At 45.2% G+C, this 23,727-nt stretch overlaps 2 protein-coding genes across 3 annotated transcripts in view; one reads left to right on the forward strand and one right to left on the reverse strand.

Moving 5' to 3' along the window:
• Nucleotides 1–1,568: 1,568 nt before the first annotated feature.
• On the reverse strand, nt 1,569–8,141 carry HMGN1 (high mobility group nucleosome binding domain 1). The gene is made up of 6 exons (XM_050916699.1): nt 7,862–8,141; nt 7,424–7,456; nt 7,306–7,335; nt 7,170–7,229; nt 4,821–4,952; nt 1,569–1,704 (listed from the first exon to the last, which is right to left on the reverse strand). Exons 1-6 carry the CDS (start codon nt 7,874–7,876, stop codon nt 1,657–1,659), a joined length of 318 nt encoding a protein of 105 aa, XP_050772656.1. The 5' UTR covers nt 7,877–8,141; the 3' UTR covers nt 1,569–1,656.
• A 52-nt stretch (nt 8,142–8,193) lies between these two features.
• Nucleotides 8,194–23,727, forward strand: part of LOC127030264 (guided entry of tail-anchored proteins factor 1-like) — a 134,759-nt gene continuing 119,225 nt past the window's right edge. Inside the window, exons 1-4 of one of the 2 annotated variants that reach the window (XM_050916462.1) lie at nt 8,194–8,469; nt 13,538–13,703; nt 14,979–15,046; nt 16,328–16,442. In XM_050916462.1, coding sequence (XP_050772419.1) covers nt 8,209–8,469; nt 13,538–13,703; nt 14,979–15,046; nt 16,328–16,442 — 610 coding nt within the window. In that variant the 5' untranslated portion in view covers nt 8,194–8,208. The remainder of the gene's footprint in view (nt 8,470–13,537; nt 13,704–14,978; nt 15,047–16,327; nt 16,443–23,727) is intronic. The other variant, XM_050916472.1, reaches the window with a different exon arrangement.

Genomic DNA, 23,727 nt, shown 5'->3' on the forward strand with positions numbered 1-23,727 from the left:
GGGTTCATGAGACTTGACATTTTAGTGAAAGGGATTCACAGTTTGTTAAAAGTTTGGGAACCACTGCTTTAGAGGAAAGAAAACAAAAATAAAAAAGGCAAAAACCAGAATACATCAAGGGAAGGAGTGGGGGGAATTTCCTTTTGACCCCCTGCAGGTGACTGATCGAAGCCCTGAAGATGAGATTAAGAACATAAAACATTAACTGGAAGGGATCCCAGGGGCTACTGCGCCCAGAGTCTCACCAGCGCAGGCAACGCCATCATACAATCCCCCTCAATTTTAATTATGATTTATCAACATTCCAATTGGTCTACTCAGGTAAGACTGCAACTGGACATTTGGCAATAAAAACAAAACAAAACCCTCTCTAGCCCCATCTCTAGGAATAACATTAATTGTCTATTCAGAGTGAATGTTAAAGTATCTATCAGTACATGTTTCTCTGTTTTTCAAAGAAAAACAAAATCCAATAAACAGACTTCTGTATGAGTTACATGTGTCACTGCAGTCAACCCAGGGGCTACAAAAGCAACATCCTTTTATGACCAAGATTTTATTGGCTCTTGTTTGGTAATCAGTACATAGACACACCATGAACAATTTGTACAATTTTTTTATTCTTGTGTATTTTTCATCTCTTTAAAAACCATTATTTCAATTACTTTTCATCTTAACCTGTGTTGACAAACTGTCCTTTACAATTGGACATGATGTACCAGTATCTTGAATACTGTCATATGAAGTTAGATCTGCTATACAGAAAGTTCCACCTACTCAGGGCTTGTCTACACTTCCAGCACTGCAGCAGCACAGCTTTGCACAGTTGGAGTTGTGCTGCTGTAATGCTTAGAGAAGATGCTATGCCGACAGGAGAGTTCCTCCCACTGGTGAAGGTACTCTGCCTCCCTGAAGGGCAGTAGCTATGTTGATGGGAGAAGCCCTTCCATTGACATAGCTCTGTCTACACTGGGAGTTTGGTTGGTATAAATGCGTCACTGAGGGGGGTGGGTTTTCCAAACCCTTGAGCAACCTAGTTATACTGACATAAGTTTGTAGTGTAGACCAGAGCTCAGTAACATCACACTCACCACACACCCAATAAAGGTTTCCAATTTTTCACAGCACAGTTACAAAGTTACTGAAAAAAATAAAACTACTACTACTAAAAATAACTGTCACAGATAATACACAATTCTGAAAGGGAGATCCAACACCAAGGAGCAGTTTCATTACAGAAGTAACTTTATAGATACAGTGGATGTAAGTAAAATGTTAAGACATTTTCAACTTATGATTCCAAAGTTTGATCTCTGTCATGCCTCATTTAACAGGATAAAAAACTGTCCCTCACAGCCTATGGAATGTTCAGTGTAATCAGGATTTCAAAGCCTCTCCCTAATCTAACATTCCATTAATTTCTGGCTACACAGAAAATAGACAACCAGTAGATGATTTCACCTCTTTAAAAAAGCATTTACACGTATCTAATTATGTAAAAAAAATGGGATGTGGTGGGAGTCCCTCCTTTTTAAAAGCGTGTTTTCTAGAACTACTAAAAAACTTGCATTTACAAAATAGTTGATAAAAATATTCCTCTGAGTTGTACAAGGAAAGTAGGTACTGGGTCCACTAATAAAAGACTTGGTAGAGATATTACTGAGACTTGGCCTCTTTCTCTCTTGCTGCATCAGACCCTGGAGCCTGAAAAAGGGGAGAGGACAGAGAGAACATTTAGTATAACAGTTTTCCAAAAATCTCAATGTCTTAGTTCACACACAAGATCTAACAGTAAAAAGAATATGGTAGCTTCTAAAATATACCTGATTTGTTTAAATCTTTTTGAGCAAAAATCATCAAATGTTTAGGACAAATGATTACTTAAGTCTTCACACATTTTGATTCATGATCTTAACCAATCAGTCCCCTTTGATAACATTCTACAACACAAAACAACTTAAAGTGAAATGTAACTGGCTCAAATTTTAGGAAGTCTACTTCTTATATTAGAAATGTAAAAGATTAACCAGTAAGAATTAGTTTTACCGGTTAACCTGCCTTAAACATTAATCCCGGAGCAGGGCCAGCTGGCCCAGAGCAGCACCAAAGCAGGCCCAACCACGCTGGCTGGAGGGGCCCTAGTCCCAACTGCGCTTGCAGGATCAGTCCCAGACATTTAAACAACATTTTTCGTTTAAATGGTTAATTTTAAAACGGTATTAATGATTCTAGAATGCATATGCGGTAGGGATGTAAAGTCACTCCAGCTCAAGACAGACTTAAAAGTGAAGGGATTTAAAAAAAAAAAAGAAAAAGAAAAAAGGAGCCTATTTCATTAACTGCTGCCCTTAAAGGTCAAAATACTTTAAGATTTAATGAGTACTCTCTCACTAGGAAGCTTAGATCCTGCGGAATAGCACATCTTTAGAGAAGCAAACATTTGAATTCTATACTGCAGTATTTGCATTGTTACTTTAACTATCTCAAGATTCCTAACATGTTTTAAGACAAAGTGATCATGTCACAGTATTCTTGACTTCAGAAGTCCATCTCTGCAGAAATTTAAGTATCTAGACAGAGTAATAGTGGCAGACCTACCCTGTGTCTAGACCAGTCGTCTCCGACCTTTTTACGCCCAAGATCAATTTTTGAATTTAAGGGCAACCCAGGATCTACCCCATCCCGAGGCCACACCCTGCTCACTCCACCCTTCCCCCATTGCTCTCTCTCCCCCACCCTCATTTTCACAGGGCTGGGGCAAGAGGTATGGGCTCTGGGCTGGGGGATGACCGGTCAATCGCAATCAATCAACTGGTGACCACTGGTCTAGGTCACATCAGTACTTTGTCCCTTAAACTTCAAAACAACAAATTCATACAAGTTAAAGCTTAATAATGGCCATATGGGGTCAGACCAATGGTTCATCTAGCCCAGTATCCTGTCTTCCGACAGTACCCAATGCCAAGTGCTTCATAGGGAATAAACAGAACAGGTAATCCGTTCCCAAAATGGCCTTTCCCAGTGTCTGGCAAAACAAAGTCTAAAGAGCATGGTTTTGCATCCCTGCCCATCCTGGCTAATAGCCATTGATGAACCTATCCTCCATGAATGTATCCAGTTCTTTTTTGAAAGGATACATATACTTTATCTATCTAGATAAATTCATTGCATTTTTACTGCATAAATGTTATCTTTAAAATAGGACTGTCAAGTGATTAAAAACATAAACAATAGAATACCATTCATTTAAATATTTTTGACATTTTCAAATATATTGATTTCAATTACAAAACAATACAAAGTGAACAGTGCTCACTTTATATTTATTTTTTATTACAAATATTTGCACTGTAAAAACAAAAAAATATTTTTCAATTCACTGAATACAAGTACTGTAGTGTAATCTCTTTATCATGAAAGTTGAACTCTCTATGTCCATTTACAGTCCTCGGTCTAAAGTTTTGTAACTTAGATCGATTTAGAGCTGGTCTACAAGACAGCGGTAAAACTGACAGGCAAGGCACTATCTACTGAGGGTAAAGGAGACGCAGGCTCTGCTGTGGATTCCGTCCCAGACCAAAGGTAGTAGAGAAGGAAATGGGGGCAGTTGAACCACACAGCGCGCGCGCTCTCTCTCTCTAGATATATATCTATGTCCCGCTCACAGCGTGATGGGGAGAGGTACACATGTGCAGTCTAATGGGCACTGCTGATGAAGATCTCCGATCCCAGGCACAGGAGGCGCTGCCACATCTATAGTGGAGTACCCATAGGGACAACATCACTTCAACAACAACTGTTGCATTCAACAAATAGGATTTCTGACCTTTGTTTGGCCATTTTCAGATATTAATCAATGTGCATGCTCAGTTTTAATAAGTATCAGTTAGGAGTGTAACTGCAATTACCAAGTTATTTAGAAAGTAAGTATTGAGCCTACTGACACTAAGTCAGATTAACATCACACTGAAATGAATGAAGCAGTTGACATTGCAGACAGTCTGAAAATAGCTCTAAAAAGTCTTTTGAATTTGCATCAGTTATCTTTCTGGAATATTTCTCTGAAACCATGAAGACTAGAAACTATCAGAGATTTTCAGATCAGTCAGAGGACAAAGCTACTGAGGCTGGTTGAAAATTTTCTGTCAGCTATTTTGGGTTTTAACGTAATGGAATTTTTTGTGAGATGTTTCTTGCTTTCTGCAGAAAAGATTGGTTTTTGCTGAAAGATGTTGGTCAAGAACTAGTTGTAGGACTTAATGGGCTGTAGTTTGCTCCTTATGTACTCACTCTCTTCCATGGGCTGGGATCCCCAGATACAAATCTTCCATAATGCACCAATATCCTCTCTGGGTGAGGGCTGTGTGCAACATGAAGTTCCATCATGCATTATGGGAGATGTTTGGGGATCACTGCCCAAAGAGAAGGGGGACATGAGAAGCAAACTACAACTCCCATGAGACTCTACTACCACATTTGGCTGAAATCTTTTCATTTTGAGTTTTTACTGAAAGCTATATTCCATGGAAATTGAGTTATGAAAAATGTCTCTTATTTTTCCAGAGGAAAAGATTCCAATGAATTTTCACACCAAGTTCTGGTAGCTACATATCGTCCATTAAAGTTAATAAAAGACGCATTGCTAAATCCCCTAGGCTGCTATGAAAATCTCAGTAACATGCATTTATATCTTAGATTTTGCAGAAACTGAATCTGATGTTGGATAGATGTTTAGATTAACTAGTGCATTACATTATATTAACTCTTCATAATCAAGAGCTAATCTTTTGTCTAGGTTAAGATTAAAGCTACTACTATACCTCTGCACTGTTAAAGTCTCCATTTTCTGCAGGCAAGTTATCCTTAGTTTCTTCTTGATTAGTCCCCTCAATCTGTTTTCCTTTTGGTCCTTTTTTCCCCTTTGATTGAGCTTTCCTGTCCTCAGATTTACCCTACAATTAAATGAATGTAAGAATTTAGATAACCTTTTAAAACAAAATTATTAATTCTCAATATTACCAAAAAAAAAATAATCAATCCATATGCTCCATAACCAGTGAAGGAGGTTTCCATATTTTTTAAATCTAGAGAGAGAGAGAGAGAGAGAGAGAGAGAGAGAGAATTCTCTCCATTCCAGAAATAAGATAGAGTCAAACTGGGATCAGAAACTAAAGCACTTATAAAGAAGGTTAGTAGTGGTTTCTCAGGGTATGGCTACACTCGAAACTTCAAAGCGCTGCTAAGTGTGAATGTAGTCGCAGTGCCAGCGCTGGGAGAGAGCTCTCCCAGCGCTGCACGTACTCCACCTCCTCATGGGGTTTAGCCTGCAGCGTTCCCAGCACTGCGGCACTGTTTACATTGGCGCTTTACAGCGCTGTATTTTGCAGCGCTCAGGGGGGTGTTTTTTTTTTTTTCACACTCCTGAGCGAGAAAGTTGCAGCGCTGTAAAGCGCCAGTGTAGCCAAGGCCTCAGACCCCATAACTACTTCCACACAACCACTACACAACTGAACAACAGATTAAGACTTATTGTTTTTAGACAAGAGCACTAAGGAGTTCAGTGTTAATAATGCTGTATTAGTAAGAAAAGAGGCAAAGGAGAGGATGCAATGCCTTCACTTATCTAAAGGATACAATGTTTATCTAGGACACTACTATACTTCAACACTTTGCATGGCCATTTATTTGTAGAACAGTATTATGCAATAAGAACAGGATTTATCAGGCAATTATTATATACACAAATACTATAAGTAAACTGCAGCAGATGGGTTTCTGAAGAGAATGGCCATTGGAATGAACATATTTATTGGAGAATATTAGCAAAATCTAAGACACATATTTAGCCATTCTTCACAGCTTTCCTACTTTTTCATTTAAAACATTCAATATTATATAAATTTAATCTAAAAGGCTTCTATACACCAAGTCTTCATACATCTCTACTTCAAAAATAGAGATCAAGAGACTAGAAAAAATCATTGTTTTAATTTGAAGATTTATTAATGATGTATAATGGGTAAAATTGTGGCTGATAACCCAAATAGACTGTCTCAGTTCATTTGCATACTGCAAGCCTACTGGTTAGGACTGTCACATATAGTTGTGTACTTCCTTCAAAAGTACATTTACAGAAAATATTTCAGAACATTAAATTATTTCATGGCTGTAACCTAAGGACTTTATTTTACACAGCCAAGATTAAATTCACTAGAAAATGGGATATTTTCCCTACTTCACATAATGTCTATGTCAGGGATTGGCAACCTCTGGCACGCAGCCTGCCCTGGTCCATGTATTTACATGGAGCAGTGTTTCCCAAAATGTTCCGCAGAACATTGGTGTTCCGTGAAAGACTCTTGCACTTGATTTTTGTACTATTTTATATGTGCTTTCCATTAAAAGTATTGAATTGTTAGTTCAAGTTATTTTAAATCTGTATTTTTGCTTCGTTTTATAAAACAAAATATATTTGACCAAAAATAACAATTTTTACTTGAAAACTAAACGACTACAAAATAATATTATAAGTGTTCCGTAATAGGCTAAAAAGTGCTCTATGGCCAAAAAAGTTTGGGAAATGCTGATATAGAGTATCTTCACCAGATGAACTATAGGAATGCAGATGCATCAGTACAGCTGTGCCAATACACATGCAGACATGCCCTGAATTAACATTGAACTCAATACAAGTTCAAAAACCGTTTTACAAGGTTAAACCATGAATTTCTACACAGTGTTTTAAAATGCAAGTACATACACACTTTCCCTTTCAGGTAGCAATAAAAACATGAAATATTCTTATATGCAGTAGCCCCCTGATATCAAAATAACCATCAGCACTATTAAAATACTCATACCTCTTAAGTATGTACAAGAGATCCTAAGTACCATTAGCTGCTTAATAAAAGGAAAAGGTCTAAGCGAGGTGGAGTAGAACCATACTACATATATTCTTTGCAAGTTCTCTCAAGACAGATAACTTGATAAAAATAGTTGTTTAGTGCACATTGATACCTGGGTGCTCCCTGGAAGCCAGGTAAGTTAAGAGCAACATCTAAACGAAATTTGTCCTAGATCCAGCTGTATGATCAAACCAACAGCGCAATGTCCATGTCAGACTTGCTCGACACACCAATCTGTGCCATTCACGGGTGTGTCTCACTCACCTTTGCTGCGGCCGCCGCCACCTTTTTCGGCTTAGGCTCGACTTTGGCGGGAGCAGGTTTCTGGAAAGAGAGGCAGGTTTAGTGCTCGCCCCTCACAGCGCCTAGGAAGGGGCAGCCGGGGGATGTCTATACTTACAGCTGACAGGCGCGCAGACCGCCTCTTGGGCTAGAGAGAGAGACAGAGACAGCGTGAGAGTCAGGTCCCTGCCCCGAGTCCCTCCCGGGGGAGCCCGCGCAGGAAGCCGGGCACTTACCTCCTCCTGCGCCTCCCCGTCAGCCGCGCTCACCTGCGAACAAACACGCACAGGAGTGAACGAACAAGCACGTGCGCACGCGCGAAGCCCAGGTTTCCTCCCCAGGGGCGGTCACGGCTGAGTGACGTCACCGGCCACGCCCCTTCCCGCCACCGCGTTCGGATTTCGAACCCCGAGTGCGTTTAACGGCTACAGAAAATTCGAGTGACGCAGCTGCCGCTACTCGCGAGAAGGGCCCCGCGGTCGCTCAGCGCCGAGCTAGGCTGGCGGGTCCGGCCGATGCCCCGGGCGCCATTTGGCCCAAAGCCTCCCGGAGCGAGCGTCAGCCGAGCCCGGGGAGTTTGCGGGCGGCGGCGCAAGAAGCCCGGGGTTAGCCCCGGCCGCAGCGTCCGGTCGGCGCCTCGGCGCGGTGCTATGGGGAGCGGTTCCACCCCGCACCTTTCTCCTCGGCATGGCGAGCGGTGGCCCCGACCAGCAACAAGCTGGTGCAGCTGTGGTCGCTGCTACTCCCCGCGTTCACTCGCGCCCAGCGAGCGGCTGCTGCCTGCGCGTGAATGAATCTCAGTCTTGCTGCGCAGTGGTCGGAGCCCGCCCTTCCCCCATCCCTACGGCGCCGCAACAGGATCCAGCCGGATTGGGGGCGCGCCCCATTCACTGGCGGCTGCGCGCGCCCATTGGGCCGAGCCTCCCGCGGGGCTGCTTTCGAATCACAACAAGCCCTTGGGGCGGGCCTGTCACTCATGTCAGGACGTGGGACCTGGCCCATCACTCGGGCGGGGGAGGGGATGAGCGCCCACCTGATTGGTCAAGGGCCCTCACACTGCCACGCCTTCCGTGCTCGAGCCTGGATGGGGCACGTGAGAGGGATGCGCATGCGCAGTGCAGGAGTCCAGCTGGTTAATGGCCGCGTGCAGGTTGTTACAGTAGTTCAGTGGCGGCTGCGGGGTGGCCGGGTGATGGCAGAGAGCGGCGCGTGGCTGCTCGTGCTGAGCTCCGTGTTTCTGTGCAACCTTCTCAAAATCCTCCTGCCCTTCTGCTCCTCCATCGTAAGTGACGTCAGCGCTCCGGGCTCCCCCCTCAGCCCCCGCTCGCGACAGGGGGGTGGCTCGGACCCCAGAGACCCTGTCGCGGAGGCCCCGGGGCGCAGCCCGCTGTTTTCCTCTTTCAGGGACCGTAGCTCCCCGCGTGGCTGCGGTGCGCGTCTCCTCGGGAGCCTGGGGCGGCCGGGCTGGGGCACGAGCGCTGGGAGCCTGGGCGGGCGCGAAGCTGAGTCGCGGTCTCCTGAGAGAAACGGCCCGGGCCCTTGGCTCTGTCTGGCAAAGGCCCGGCCTGCGCCGCTGCGCGCGCCGAGCTCGGCCCCATCGAGGCCGTCCTGATTCAAGGCTGTAAAGTGGTTCGTGCCACCCCGGGTTTTCTGCGCCCTGGCCTTGGACGACTGCTGCCACTGCCGGCTTTGCGCTGGGAAATTGTACCTGGCTCCTTGAGGCCAAGGGCCCTGCTCCTGTGGTAGGTGCTCGTTAAAGGCTTCTGCAGAAAGAGCCGCTCACCGCAGCTCCAGCTGGCTTAAGGACTTTCTCAATTGTCAGTAATCCCAACGGAAAGCTCCTTTAGAGTTCCCGAAAAACTGACACTCCCCCCCCCGCCCCCGACCATTCTCTGGTGGCTCTTAGTGGGGATAGCTCAGAGGTTTGAGCATTGGCCTGCTAAACCCAGGGTTGTGAGTTCGATCCTTGTGGGGGCCATCTAAGGAACTGGGGTAAAAATCTGGGGATTGGTCCTGCTTCAAGCAAGGGGTTGCACTATGACCTTCCAACGTCCAGTCCAACCTTGATATTCTATGATTAGTGACCAACAGGGTCTTTCTACCCCTGTCCTGATTTTTTGCACTTGCTATCTGGTCACCTTGTATATCACTGTCTCGTGTCCAGCCACAGATTGTACTCCTCCTACATAATATTGAACCTGTTATACTCTTGGGGGAATTCTGTGCACGTGTAGAATTCATTTCCCCCGCAGAATTTTTTTCTCTGCAAAAAATACATTCTACTGGGCAGGTGCTGGAGGTACACCTTTCGCCCACCAGGGTTGCCATGGCACCAAACTAGAGGGCAGTTGGTTCAGCAAGCCTGGCTCTGCCCATTGGGCCAGATGAGGGGGCCTGGGGTATGGGGACAAACAAAGGGGGGGAGGGGAGATTGGAGTGCTTGGGGGAAGGGTCACATAGATGGGTTCAGAAGCACTAGTGGGGGGACATATGGATGGCTGAATGGGGGGGTGCAGGGACACCTAGAGACTGGGGCAGATGTGCCTGACTGAATGGGAAAGGCTACGGGTCAGCCAGGGTCTGTATGGGGGAGGCTCCCCAGCTCCCTAAAAATCTCCCCCCAAAACCCACAACTGTTCCATACTTCTCTCATCCACACCCACCAACCCTCCTCACTGCCAGGCTCCTTCGCAGCAATTACTTCCCTCTCAGCTCCTCCATTATCCCTGACTCCCCCAAACCTTTGCACCGCTTCTGAGAAGTGCAGGAAATATGGTTCCATATTGTAGTTTAAATAAATTACTACTCAGAATTCTGTATTCATTTGCCTAGTAAGGAATTTATTTGTCAAAAAACATTTCTTGAATCTTTTTTTTTTTTTTTTTTTTTGCTCTTTATTGTTATAGACATACTTGCTGACAGGCATTTTGAAATAAATTACCAAAATAATTGGAACTGGTGTGATTATATTGTGTTTTAATTAATTTGCCTAGTAAAGAATCTATATGTCAAAAAAACCATTTCTTGAATTTTTTTAGTTGTCTGCATTCAGTCATTCCCCCGTCAAGCCCCATCCCCATTATTTTTAGTAAAAGTCACAGACAAATCACGAGCTTCCATTAGTTTGTTTATTGCTCACAACCTATCTGTGACTTACTAAAAATAACAGTGAGAAAGTCTTTACCTTAAATATTAACAGCATCCCTTTTGAAGTAGCTATTCAGCATTATCATGTTACTGAAGGTCATAACAGTTCTATTTTATTGACAATGGTTCAGAAATGCTTAGAAACTCTATAGCAGTGGTCACCAAGTGGTCGATCGCAATCAACTGGTAGACCCTGGAGACTTTCCCAGTGAATTGCAATCTCTGGCTGCTGAAAGTCTGGTGGTATAGCAGGGCTGCTGCTAAGGCAGGCTCCTTGCCTGCTCCAGCCCCATGCCACTTGGAAGTGGAGAGCATAGCCCCGGGGAAGGGGTGGGGCCAGGGGTCTCTGTGCATTGCTGCTGCCTGCAAGGACTGCCTCTGCAGCTCCCATTGGCCAGGAATGGTGGCCAATGAGACCTCCAGGGGTGGTGCCTGTAGAGGGGCAGCACATGGAGCCATGTGGCCCCCTCCTCTCCCCAGGAGCCGCAGGGTCACGTTGGCCCCTTCCGGGGAGTGGCATGGGACTGGGGCAGGCAGGGAGCCTGCCTTAGCTCCGCTACGTCACCAACCAAGGTAAGTGCTGCCCAGCTGGAGCCCACACCCCAGCCCGGAGCCACCTGAAGTCAGCACCCTGTACCCTGTCCTGTACCCCAACACTCTGCCTCAGCCTGGAGCCCCCCCTGCACCCAAACTTCCTCCCAGAGCTCGCACTCGTCCCCTCCTGCACGCCAACCCCGTTCTCCAGGCTCAGCCCAGAGCCCCCTCCCACACTCTGAACCCCTTGGCCCCAGTCCAGAGACCGCACCCCCTCCCAAACCCCTGCCTCAGCCCGGTGAAAGTGAGTGAGGGGTGGAGAGGGCAGGGGGATGGACTGAGTGGGATGAGGTAGGTGCTGATTTGCACTTAAATTCAAAACGTAATCTTGTGTGTAAAAAGGTTGGCGACCACTGCTCTAGAGAATAAATCCATATAAACCAAAATTCAAATTGTGGATTCTCTGTTTATTTTTCTTTGCGCAAGTGATATACTGCTAAATCTTTCCCCTCCCAGCCCATTCTTACAGTATATCTCAGAATAATTAAGAAATGGAACACTTAAAGAGGTATACTGAAATTATTTTAGAAAAATCAGTGAACTATATAAGTAAAAAACTCAGAAGACCAATGTCGTCATTACTAGTTGCTACTCTGTTTTCTTTTTCTTGTCTGAGTGACCTACCCCCTGAAGTGTTAGGCTTTTTGTTCTCACCTGTTTTGGGATGGAATCAAACAATTCTACTCTTAGATGGGGAACCAGGTATGCTACTCCATGCCTATCAACCACTTATTACTGAAGGTTGACCTGGTTTTGGACACTTGTGTTTTCTCCTTTTAGGAACCTGTGACCAGGGATATTGACTTACAGATGTCTTAAAACAAAATATTTTTATTTAGTAGTTTGGAAAAAAAAATAAAAAGTTTAAAATAAAGAACTTGTATGTACTTGTCTTATGTAGAGTATTACTATCCCAGAAATTGTAACTGCAGCACTGTTAGCTTCTTTACATGCCCCACGAGGATTCATGCTGGTCCTCTCTGACCCTCCTTTAGCCTGTGCACTTTTATCAGCCATATCCTTTTCTCTCCCTTTTCCTCCTGGGTTCTTTATGAAAGTCAGTAAATGCAAGTTAATGCTCATTGGAGGGAAAAATTCAACTACTCATAGAATCTTGTGAGGTGGAAATTAATTATATCAGCTCAGGAAAGTGATGTAGGCTTTATAGTAGCCAGCTCAATGCACCTCTTGCATGTGTTTCTTAAAAAAACAAAAACACAAAAAAACACACCAAAACCCTAACAAGATGTTAAGATGCACAGGGGATGGAATGGCAAATAAATTGGAAAATATAAATCAGCGGTGCACCTCAGTTGGAGCACTGCAGTACTGTTCACCCCATCTTAAAAATAAATATTGCAGAAATAGAGGGAATTTAGAGAAAAAAATTATTAGAGGCATGGAAAAATGTATGTGAAGAGAGTTTGAAGAGATGGGGGATTGCTTAGCTTAGAAATAGACAAATCAGAGGGGATATGATACCAGTTTATAAAATAATGATCGGTATACAGAAAGATTTGGAGTGTATATTCTTCCTGTCTCATAATACCAGACAAGGGCACAGTAAATGAAATTAAAAGTTAGCAAATTAAAACAGGTAAAAAGGAAATATTTTTTCACACAATATGTAATTAAAGGATGAAACTCATTGTCACAAGAAGTTGCTGAGACCAAGAATGTAGCAAGCTTCAAAGAAGGACCTAGCCATTTATATGGCTAGCAAGGATATCAGAATTATAATACTTAAAAGGTAACAACAATTTTGGAAGAGATATTAAATGTCATGCTTCAGTGGTTAAGTCAGTCTCTCACTACTAGAGAATAGGAAGAGCTGTGAAATTAGGTCGGTGTAACTGTCGCTCAGGAGTGTGAAAAATCCACAGCCCTGAATGAAGCAGTTAAACCGACGTAGCCCACAGTGTAGACAATGCTAGGTTGGCGGGAGAATTCTCCCATCAACCTAGCTATTGCCTTTTGGGGAGGTGGATTATCTACGCCAGGGGTTCTCAAACTCAAGGTTGGGACCCTTCAGGGGGTCTCAAGGTTATTATATGGGGGTTCGCGAGCTGTCAGCCTCCACCCCAAACCCTGCTTTGCCTCCAGCATTTATAATGGTGTTAAATGTATAAACAAGTGTTTTTAATTTATAAAGCGGGGAGTCACACTCAGAGGCTTGCTATGTGAAAGGGGTCACCAGTACAGAAGTTTGAGAACCACTCATCTGTGCCAACAGAAGAACTCTGCCAAATAACATAGGTAGCTGCAGCATTTTAAGTGTAGACAAGCCCTTAGTGACTGGCCCTGAACACTCAAACTCCATTTCACATCTTAACAAAGAATCAGAATTTGTTGACATTGAGGCTATGCTGCAGTCTATTTATTTAATCAAGATTTTTCTGAGGGGTGGAAGTAAAGATAGAGTAATTTGTTCTGTGAGGTTGTTGAGTCCTTCAGTTGATATTGTACATGTATTCTGTGGTATAATTTTTAAATTGTACAAGTATATAGAAAGTATGGTATTTGCTCTTTATATATTTAAGAAAATAAATATATACTAAATTCTGTCTAAATAGCTGATTGTGTTCCTTTTCTTTTTTTTTTTTTTTTAGATATCCAGATTGCTACAGAAGGATGCAGAGCAGGAGTCCCAGATGAGAGCTGACATTCACAACATGAAGCAAGAACTCTCAACCATTAGTATGATGGATGAGTTTGCTAGATATGCCCGACTGGAAAGAAAGATTAACAAAATGACTGACAAACTTAAAACTCATGGTAGAGTGCAATATTTGCCACTTGTTCAGTTTACCTAAAAACACATCTTTTTCCAAGTAGGTTTTTATTTTGACTGTATTTGACCTTATTTGTAGAGCCTTTCACTTTTTTCTTTATCCCTATCCAGTGTTGTGTCTGCTTTTTTTGTTTTTAAGTTTGAGGGTTTTATTAATATTGTTTTTATTTCTGTTTTACATAATACTAAGGGGGTGGGAATATAAGTACCTTTGAGAGAAATTCACAAGGAAACTGAGGCAGAAGGCAAGTTTTCATTTTCTGTCTGAAGAAACACTCCAGTTAGTACTAGAATTTCTGAGTTCAAGTCAAAATAGCAGCATGTCTTTAAGACATGAAAGTGAGCCACTAACGCTTTGTTTTCATTGCAAAACGGTGTTTGCTTTTTCGACAGCAGGATAATTAATGCATATTAGCAATCCCTTTGTAAAGTCCTAATGGAGACAAGGCATTGACTGGAGATTTTACCACAGGCTAATTAGACAAGGTCAGTGCTATCCCTCCTGCCTGTGGTTGACCTCACCTAATTTACCTCTTGGTAAAACTACAGTGCATTGTCTCTACAAAGGTGTTTAATAAAGCTTTTGGCCGCTGGGCCACCATGTTTAAAGATATATATTTTTGGTGGATTCCTTTATATTGCTCTGAAGCACCACAGCGGTTGAAACTCATATTGAAAAAAGAGCCTTTCTTGTCAGATGTAACTATTTGAACTAGTCACACTAAAATGATTTTTCATTCTGAATGAGATTCATTCAGCTGGGCAAGAAAATATTCTTGACAACATTCCCATGAACCCGAATGGTTAAAAAAAAAAAAAGGCAGTGATAGAATGCCTAATGCGATAATCTGTGTCCGCTAAAGAGATTGCACTACTCCTATGGAATAGAGAGTACTCTCATTTGTGTTTAGTCCAACATAAGTTTTCATAGGTCAGCAGCCATAGAGATTCCTTCTGGTTAGGTTCTTTGTCTAGTAAACCACTATTTCAAACATTCCCCAGAGTAGCTTTGAGTAAGGAAGTAGGTAGCATCTTACTCGCAGAGGGATACTCTGTAGCATACACTGATATTTTGGATGATGAAAAGAATGCTTATGTTTTCCAATAATAAATTGCCAGTGACGGCACATAAATAGGAGTCTAATCTTTGAGCAGAATATTTTCATTTGGAAAATGAAATATTAATTCACCAGTTTGAGGTAAGCACATTTACTATTATATAAATAATACAGATGGGAATATTTCTTTTCTTTTCACAGTCAAAGCACGAACTGCTCAATTAGCCAAAATAAAGTGGGTGATAAATATTGTATTCTACATTCTACAAGTAAGTGAACACTTTATTATGATGGAATACAGATTATTAAAACAAATACTTACAATGATATTTTACAATTCTGCAGCTATTGGCTAATACTTATGCTGTGTCTATGCTACGAACCTAACAGCGGCACAGCTGTACCACTGCAGCTCTCCCACAAGTGCAGCCTCTCTATGCCGGTGGGAGAGAGGTCTCCCACCAGGCTAATTAACCACCCCCAATGAGCGACAGTGGTTATGTTGGTGGAAGACACTCTCCTGCCGACATAGCACTGTCCACACCAGGGCTTTTGTTGATGAAACTTATGTTGGTCAGGGGTGGAGGTTTTTTTTCACACCGTGACCAACAAAAGTTTTTCCAACAAAAGTGCTAATGTAGAAAAAGCCATAGACGTCCATCTGACATTCTGACTATATGTAGCATGGCAAACCCTCTCATCAGTAAAACACTTACTTCCAGGGATGGAGGATATTGTTGATGGGGGGTGGTATTCGTGAGGAGAAAGAATTTCTGAGTTTGATTTAATGTCTGGTCTGCTGTTTTCTGGTTTCTTGCCTTATCCTTTACGTCATTGCTCTGTTGTTTATGTCAGAGGCAACTGGTGCCCAGGATGATAGGTGCTATCTATCTTTGTAAGCTGGGCTGGTAGCCCTGCCTGTTGTTAAGGTTGCTTTACCTTTACAGTTATAAGACCCTGTTTTCAGTTGCTTATAACTTTGCCAGACTTCAACTGTTTGGACTGAAATTTTCCTTGAAAGACACTTTATACTCATTGCTTGAATAGTTCAGATTTCATGCTAATTCATTGTTTATTCTCTCTGCTAAGACTGTCAATAAAGGCGACCATTAGAATCCATTGTGAGGTTTTTTTCTTTTTCCTTCTTGATGTGGACACCAGTCTAGTTCATAGCAAATTATGACCATCAATTCAGTTTATGCTGATTGGAGAAAAAAAATCCATCAGATTGTAATAGTATTTGATCACTGTTTATCTGGGCTAAAATTGACCCTGCACCTACAGGTAAAAACACCATTTTTCTGTGAGCCATCCAGTCCCCCAAGAGACTGTATTTTGATGCTGATATTTTAGTATTGTGTGTATAGTTAAGATGATGTAAGTAGCATCCAGATTGTAACAACTTCTTGTAGTTTTATGGGCACAATCTTACAAATGTAAATTTAGGCGCACTTCATAATTATTCATATTTTAATTTACTGCCACAAAATAGAAATTTGACCATACTTTTTATGTGTTATTTTCCTGGCTAATGAGAATTTCCATTCCAGGCTGCTTTGATGATCTCACTAATTTGGAAATATTATTCTGAGCCAGTTACTGTGCTTCCAAGCAAATGGCTAGCCCCAATGGAGCGTTTAGTAGCCTTTCCTACTGGAGTGGCAGGTAAGATTGTGTATAAGTAGTATACATTTGTCTTCTCTCCAAGTGTATGTGGATTCCAGTAGTATAATGAGAAAGAGCACGTGAAGGATAAAAATGCTTTCCTTACCTATCTTTTTCCAATAACAAAGAGAATTTTAAACTATAGTCTTTACTGATCAGGCTTCTGGGCCCTGCTGCAATTTTATTAAATAACAAAAAAAAAGAAGGCTTCTTTCACCTTATGGGAAATTTGAAAAAAGTGATCAGACAAGGAACAGCCTGCTCTCAGCTTCCTTTGTTGAAAGAAACATGATTAGGCTGCATGGGGGCCTATACACAGAAATACATTGTAGTGTTTCCCTTCTTAGTTTTAATTTTTTTACTGAAGTAAGTTTAAGCAATTCCTGAAGCCTTCCTGGATGTCTGGTCTCATATTTACATTTGGGATATTCCTTTCTGGGCCCTTGGCCATTAGCAGAATCCTGCATTTGCTTCTGAGAGAAACTGCATGTTTCTCCTTTATTATGTTAAAAGTAAAAAGATGTTGAAAGGAATTTATGTAGGGAAAATAAATTAAGAGATCAATTCTATACTAACAAAAGCCAAAACCTCACATTAGATCAGAGTAATCATGTACAGGTCATATATAAAGTGATTTTTTAAATGAATTTAGAAAAGTAATGCTCGAGGGCCCACTCCCACTTCCATTGAAGTCAATGGGAGCTTTACATTGACTTTGAAGGATTTGGTGTTTAGTGAGAGACCTTGGCAAGGTGTTGTTAAACAGACAGTTTACAAAGTGTCAAGTCTAAACTTTTGCCTACCTTAAAAATACTATATCTTTCCACATTGTCTTCCCAATCCTTGAAAATCTATCATTTTGAAAACAAGAGCTTCAACAGAATGGTAAAACAAATGGAACTTTTCTCCAGCACTACCTAACAGTAAATTTAAGATTCAGGGTTTCTCTGAGGTCTCAGATCCATGTTTCTGAATGGAGACCCTGACTACTGTATACTGACAAACTGAGCAGACAAGCAGACTGCAAGGACAATGTAACGTGTGTGTGTGTGTGTGTGTGTGTGTGTGTGTGTGTGTGTGTGTGTGTGTGTGTGTGTGTGTGTGTGTGTGTGTGTGTGTGTGTGTGTGTGTGTGTGTGTATATATGTATAATATACACACACTCACAAGCTAAAACACAGGTGACAAGTTTTATTTTAAGCTTTGTATGTGCCAATGGTGTCCTCTTCAAAGGATTCTAAATTATGTTGCTATCTTATTAACACTTTAAAAGCTTTCTTGAGCAAGGTCCCTATTCAGCATGATAGCTTGCCGAGACGGGACTGTGTTTCTATGGTGCTGGGAAGCATTAGTCCTTGAAAGGCATTTACTTAAACAATACATAAAGCTTTGAACAGTTCTGTTCAATTATCTGTCTCTCATCCTCTTCTTTTGTCTTAGTTGATAATTATGAGGGAACACTATTGGTCTTGAAAATGCTTCTAAATTATGCTGCTGCCAGTATAGAGACATTTAAAACCATTGAAAAGAATAGTTTCTCCACCTCTATCCCAAGGAAATAAGTTTCATTTTTTAAATGTGATACTGAATTGACATAGCATAAAAATGCAGAAACGTACAAGAAGAGATCTAAACTACATGATGAACTAAAAGCTCGTCCAGAATTTTTCCCTCTGTTTTTTATTTTGCTTTGCCAGCCTAAAGTGAATTTTGGGATGTGCTTGGTCAGTGTCAAGCAGCTTTTATGGGATGCCAAGAAAATCCAGCTTTTGGTTAAAAGTTACTGTTCTATCTTCTAAGAATTTGACACTTTTTTTTTTTTTTTAAACTTGTGTGCAGCTGTACATTCACTTTGGAAACAACAATTCTTCGAGTGCTTGCTCATTACGATTCCAATTAGGTGTGCGCGTGCACGTTCGCCGGAAGATTTTTACCCTAGCAACACTCGGTGGGTCGGCTGGGCGCCCCCTGGAATGGCGCCGCTATGGCGTCGGATATATACCCCTGCCGACCCTACCACCCCTCCGTTCCTTCTTACCGCCCGTGTTGGTCGTTGGAACAGTGGAGAGTGGTTTTACTGACCTCCACCTCCCTAGCTACTCTAGTTATTTTTGAGTATATAGTCCAAAGTTATATAGAGATCCACACGACTCCTCTCTTAAGTGCCTCGGGGAATCTCACCTGGCAGGTAAGTGTCGCATTTGCAAGGCTTTTAAGCCGAGAACAAAAAAGGAGCGGGACTTTTGGCTAGAACAGCTCCTCATGGAGGCGGCTCTTACCCCTCTGCCTTTGACCAGCGCTTGGTGCCGATCTGTGGGCAGAAGCGCCTCCTCGGCACTGGACCGCCCCGGTACTGCCAAGGCCTCTCGGCACCGGCCGTTGCCGGCACCGAAGTCGACTCGGCACCGCTCCCTCTCCCCGAGGTCGAGAAAGCCTAAGACTCCTGCTGCTTCCGTGTCACCTGCACCGCAGCCAGAGAGCTCGTCTAAATCGTATCACGCAGCACCGATGATATCGGCATCGTCGATTCTGGTCCCACAAGCGTCGTCGAGTCCAGTGCCTGTCAGCTCCCCGGTGCGAGCCGTGGTTGAGCTTACTATTCCATCCACGCCGGAGACATTCTCAATGGCAAGGGATCTGATTGCCATGACAGAGTCGACACTGCCTCAACCCCTGGCGTCGCCGGTGCGGGTAATACAGTCTATCGGCAAACCTGCCTTGAGAAGGCCATCCTCTGTCAGCACAGCAGAGTGGCAGCATTCACGATCACACTCCTGCAGATATTCTACGTCCCGTCAGTACTCCCGCTCCCGACGCCGCTCGCAGTCCCAGCACCGTTCTCCTCCTCGGTACCATTTGCACTCGCGGCACTGTTCAGTATCCCTTTCGCTGGCCCACTACTCTCGGCACCGTTCCAGCTCCCAGCACCGCTCCAGGCACTGTGACTCCCGTAGCCGCTCCCGACGTCGAGCCTCAAGATCTCGGTCGACCTCCTGGCACCACTCCAGTCACAGGTCCCGATCTCGTTCCCGGTACCGGTATGCCTCCCGGTACCAGTCCCCAGTGCCAAGTAGAGCAAGGTCCGCTAGAGACAGAGACTCTGCCCAGGGCTTTTCAGCCCCTCCATGGCCATCCAGACACGCATCAGTGTCGTCCCACGCGGACAGCTCTTATGCACAGGACCGCGATTCCAATGTGCCCACCAGAGTCTTCCAAGAGACTCAGGCCCAGCACCAAGGCCCCCATCAGTGGTCTTCCTGGACACCTTGGGCGTACCACCAGGCCTAAGGCGTACCAGTAGTTCCGTCCTGCTCTGTCCTATCAGAGCACCGAGTGCCGGAGGCGACAGTTAGCCGTCCTCCTCTGACTGCTACGGAGGAAGCCCCAGTTCACCCACCAGACTCCCAGGTTCCACTGGAGCAGGAGGTCGCCCAAGAGCAAGAGGCCACACAGGACCCGCTTGTCCCTGGCATCTCCTCTTCCTCTTCTCCAGAGGAGGTGGTGGCAGGAACATCCTCCTCGGACCCTCCTCCAAATTGACCTGAGAGCCCATCAGGACCTCCTGAGGAGGGTAGCACTCAATATGAACCTCCAGGTGGAGGAGGTCCTGGAGGTAGAGGACCTGGTAGTGGACATTCTGTCAGCGGATGCTCCCACCAGGGTGGCCCTACCATTTATTCGGACCATCCAGGCCAATTCCGATACTCTATGGCAGTCTACAGCCTCCATCCCTCCTGTGGCCAGGGGAATTGAGCGTAAATACATGGTGCCCTCTAAAGGGTATGAGTACTTGTATGTCCATCCTCCTCCCTGCTCACTAGTCGTCCAGTCTGTTAATGAGAGAGAACGCCATGGCCAGCAGGCACCAGCCCCGAAATTGAAGGAGTCTAGGCGAATGGACTTACTCGGCCGCAAAGCTCCGGGTGGCAAATCAACAAGCCCTGCTTAGCCACTATAATAACAACACCTGGGTAGTGGTGGGTAAGTCTGCGGAGCTACTCCCTCAAGACTTCCGCCAAGAGTTCGCTGCCCTCTTGGAGGAAAGGGAAAAAGGTGGCCAGAACTTCCCTTCAGGCCTCGTTGGATGCAGCCGACTCAGCAGCCAGGACTCTGGCCTCGGGTGTTGCCATGAGATGAATCTCATGGCTTCAGGTTTCAAGCCTCCCACTGGAGCTGCAGTATACCATTCAGGACTTGCCATTTGATGGTAAAGGTCTCTTCTCAGAAAAGACTGACCCCCGGCTGCAAAGCCTGAAGGACAACAGGGTCATAATGCGCTCTCTCGGCATGCATACGCCGGTGACCCAACGTATGCCTTTCTGTCCCCAGCCTCACCCCCCATACTCTATGCCTAGACAAAGAAGGACTTTGGCAGGCGGCGTGGCCGAGGTGGGGTCCTGATTGTCATCTACAACCAAGGGGGCCAAAATCAAGGTCCCTCGAAACCACCAACCGGACCAAAGACAAACTTTTGAAGGTGCGCCCGAGAGCGGCGTACCAGTTACGGGCCAGGATCCTTCTCCTCCCTTCTCCAACTATCTCTCCTATTTCCTCCCAGCGTGGTCCCAGTTAACTTCAGATCGCTGGGTCCTATGCACGGTGGAGTATGGGTACCCCGTCCCCCCACCCTCCAACCCCGTCCCTCTTCAGGGACCCATCTCATGAGCAATTCCTCTTGCAAGAGGTGCGGATGCTCCTCACGATGGGAGCTATAGAGGAGGTATCAAAGGACAAAAGGGGCAAGGGGTTTTGCTCCCGTTATTTCCTAATCCCCAAGTCGAAGGGAGGTTTCAGACCTATCCTAGACCTGTGAGGACTCAACCAGTTTATGACAAAGTTGAAGTTCTGCATGGTATCCCTGGGGACCATTATCCCATCCGTGGATCCTGGAGACTGGTATGCCACTCTCGATATGAAGGACGCATACTTTCACATCGCGATTTTTCCTCCACACAGAAGGTACCTCCGCTTCGTAGCCAACTGTCAGCACTTCCAGTTTACGGTCCTGCCGTTTGGCCTTTCTACAGCCCCAAGGGTATTTACAAAGTGTATGACTGTAGTTGCCGCCTATCTCCGCCGACATCGGATACACGTTTTTCCGTATCTGGACGATTGGCTCATCCGACGGGCCTCTGAGACACAAGTCACCCAGCATGTGGGCATCATCAAGGGCCTATTCACATGTCTAGGCCTGATGATCAATATAGAAGAATCCACTCTGGTTCCCACGCAGAGGTTAGACTTCATTGGAGCTATCCTGGACTCCAATCTAGCCAGGTCCTGCTTACTGCAGCTGCGGTTTCAGGCGATGGCAACAATCATACGAGGTCTACAGAATTTCCCGATGGCCTCGGCTCGCACTTGTCTCGGTCTCCTGGGTCACATGGCAGCCTGCACGTTCGTAACCAAATACGCCAGACGCTGCCTCCGTCCTCTCCAAGCTTGGCTCAGCTCGGTATACCGCCCGGGCAGGGACCCAATAGACACGGTAGTCACCATTCCCGAGCACCCAAGTCCCCCTAGACTGGTGGCTAACTCCCTCCCTGGTGTGTACAGGGCTGCCATTCCATCCGCCCCGGGCCTCAATGTCCCTGATGACGGACGCGTCATCGGCTGGGGTGCTCACCTCGGACACCTTCGTACTCAAGGCCTCTGGTCATCTCAGGAGCTGGCATTACACATAAATGTCCGAGAACTGAGAGCAGTCTGCCTGGTGTGCCGGGCATTCCAGCAACATTTACGAGGCCGTTGTTTCTCAGTGTTTACAGACAACACAACGGCCATGTACTACATAAACAAGCAGGGAGGGACACGATCCTCCCCCCTTTGTCAGGAGGCCATCCAACTCTGGGACTTTTGCATAACCCACTCGATAGACCTGGTAACGTCCATTCTCCCAGGGGTTCGGAACACTCTGGCAGATTGACTCAGCAGGTCCTTCCTGTCTCACGAGTGGTCGATCCGCCCAGACATTACTCATTCTGTTTTCCAGAAGTGGGGATTTCCCCACATAGACCTGTTCGCTTCCCGTGCGAACAGGAAATGCCAGATGTTCTGCTCCTTCCAAGGTCTCTGCCTGGGATCGATCTCGGATGCTTTCCTAATGCCGTGGAAGAGCCAGCTGCTTTATGCCTTCCCACCATTCCCGCTGGTTCACAAGGTCCTGCTAAAACTCCGCAGGGACAGAGCGCACCTAATCATGATTGCTCCAGCATGGTCCAGGCAGCACTGGTACAACACGTTGCTCGACCTGTTGATAGCCAACCCAATTACCCTGCCACTCCACCCAGACCTCCTAACTCAGGACCATGGCAGGCTTCGCCACCCAGACCTGCGGGCTCTTCACCTCATGGCGTGGCTGCTGCATGGCTCAACCAGTCAGAGTTACGTTGCTGTGCATCAGTACAGCAAGTTCTCCTGGGTAGCAGGAAACCTTCCACCTGGTCAATGTATCTGGCCAAGTGGAAGCGTTTCTCCTGCTGGTGCGAAACGCATAATCTTACTCCCACTGAGGTCTCGATTCCCTCTATTTTGGACTACCTCTGGTCTCTCAAACAGCAGGGCTTAGCAGTATCGTCACTGAGGGTACACTTGGCAGCTATCTCTACCTTCCACCCAGGGGAAGATGGCCGTTCCGTGTTCTCACACCCTATAGTTTCTAGGTTCCTCAAAGGCTTGGAGTGCTTATACCCCCAAGTACACTGCCCAGCCCCGACCTGGGACCTCAACCTGGTTTTGACCAGGCTTATGTCTCCCCCATTCGAGCCATTAGCAACTTGCTCGCTACTCTACCTGTCTTGGAAGACAGCTTTCCTCATAGCCATTACATTGGCCAGACGAGTCTCCGAGCTTAGGGCTCTTAAAGTGGATCCGCCGTACACTGTGTTCCACAGGGACAAGGTGCAGTTGCGACCACACCCGGCATTCCTCCCTGAGGTGGTTTTGGCCTTTCATGTTAACCAGGACATCTTTCTCCCGGTCTTCTTCCTGAAGCCACACTCAATGCGACGGGAGCAACAATTGCACTCCCTGGACCTCCGTAGAGTGCCTGCATTTTATATTGAGCGGACAAAACACTTTCATAAAAAGCCCCAACTCTTTCTCACGGTAGCAGACCGAATGAAAGGCCTACTTGTTTCCTCTCCAGAGGATCTCATCTTGGGTGACGGCATGCATCCGCACTTGTTATGATTTGGCTCATATTTCCCCAAGCCACATCACCGTGCATTCTACCAGGGCTCAGGCTTCATCTGCCGCCTTCCTGGCTCGTGTACCTATCCAGGAGA

Source organism: Gopherus flavomarginatus, chromosome 1 (assembly GCF_025201925.1).
Source record: "Gopherus flavomarginatus isolate rGopFla2 chromosome 1, rGopFla2.mat.asm, whole genome shotgun sequence".
NCBI lineage: Eukaryota > Metazoa > Chordata > Testudines > Testudinidae > Gopherus > Gopherus flavomarginatus.

Bases quoted from the DNA above. Each gene is read 5' to 3' on its own strand.
- HMGN1 (XM_050916699.1), bottom strand. The intron at 7,230-7,305 runs GTAAGTATAGAC...CTCTCTTTCCAG, and splicing joins GGTCTGCGCGCCTGTCAGCT to AAACCTGCTCCCGCCAAAGT. The intron at 1,705-4,820 runs GTATAGTAGTAG...CCCCTTTTTCAG, and splicing joins GAGACTTTAACAGTGCAGAG to GCTCCAGGGTCTGATGCAGC.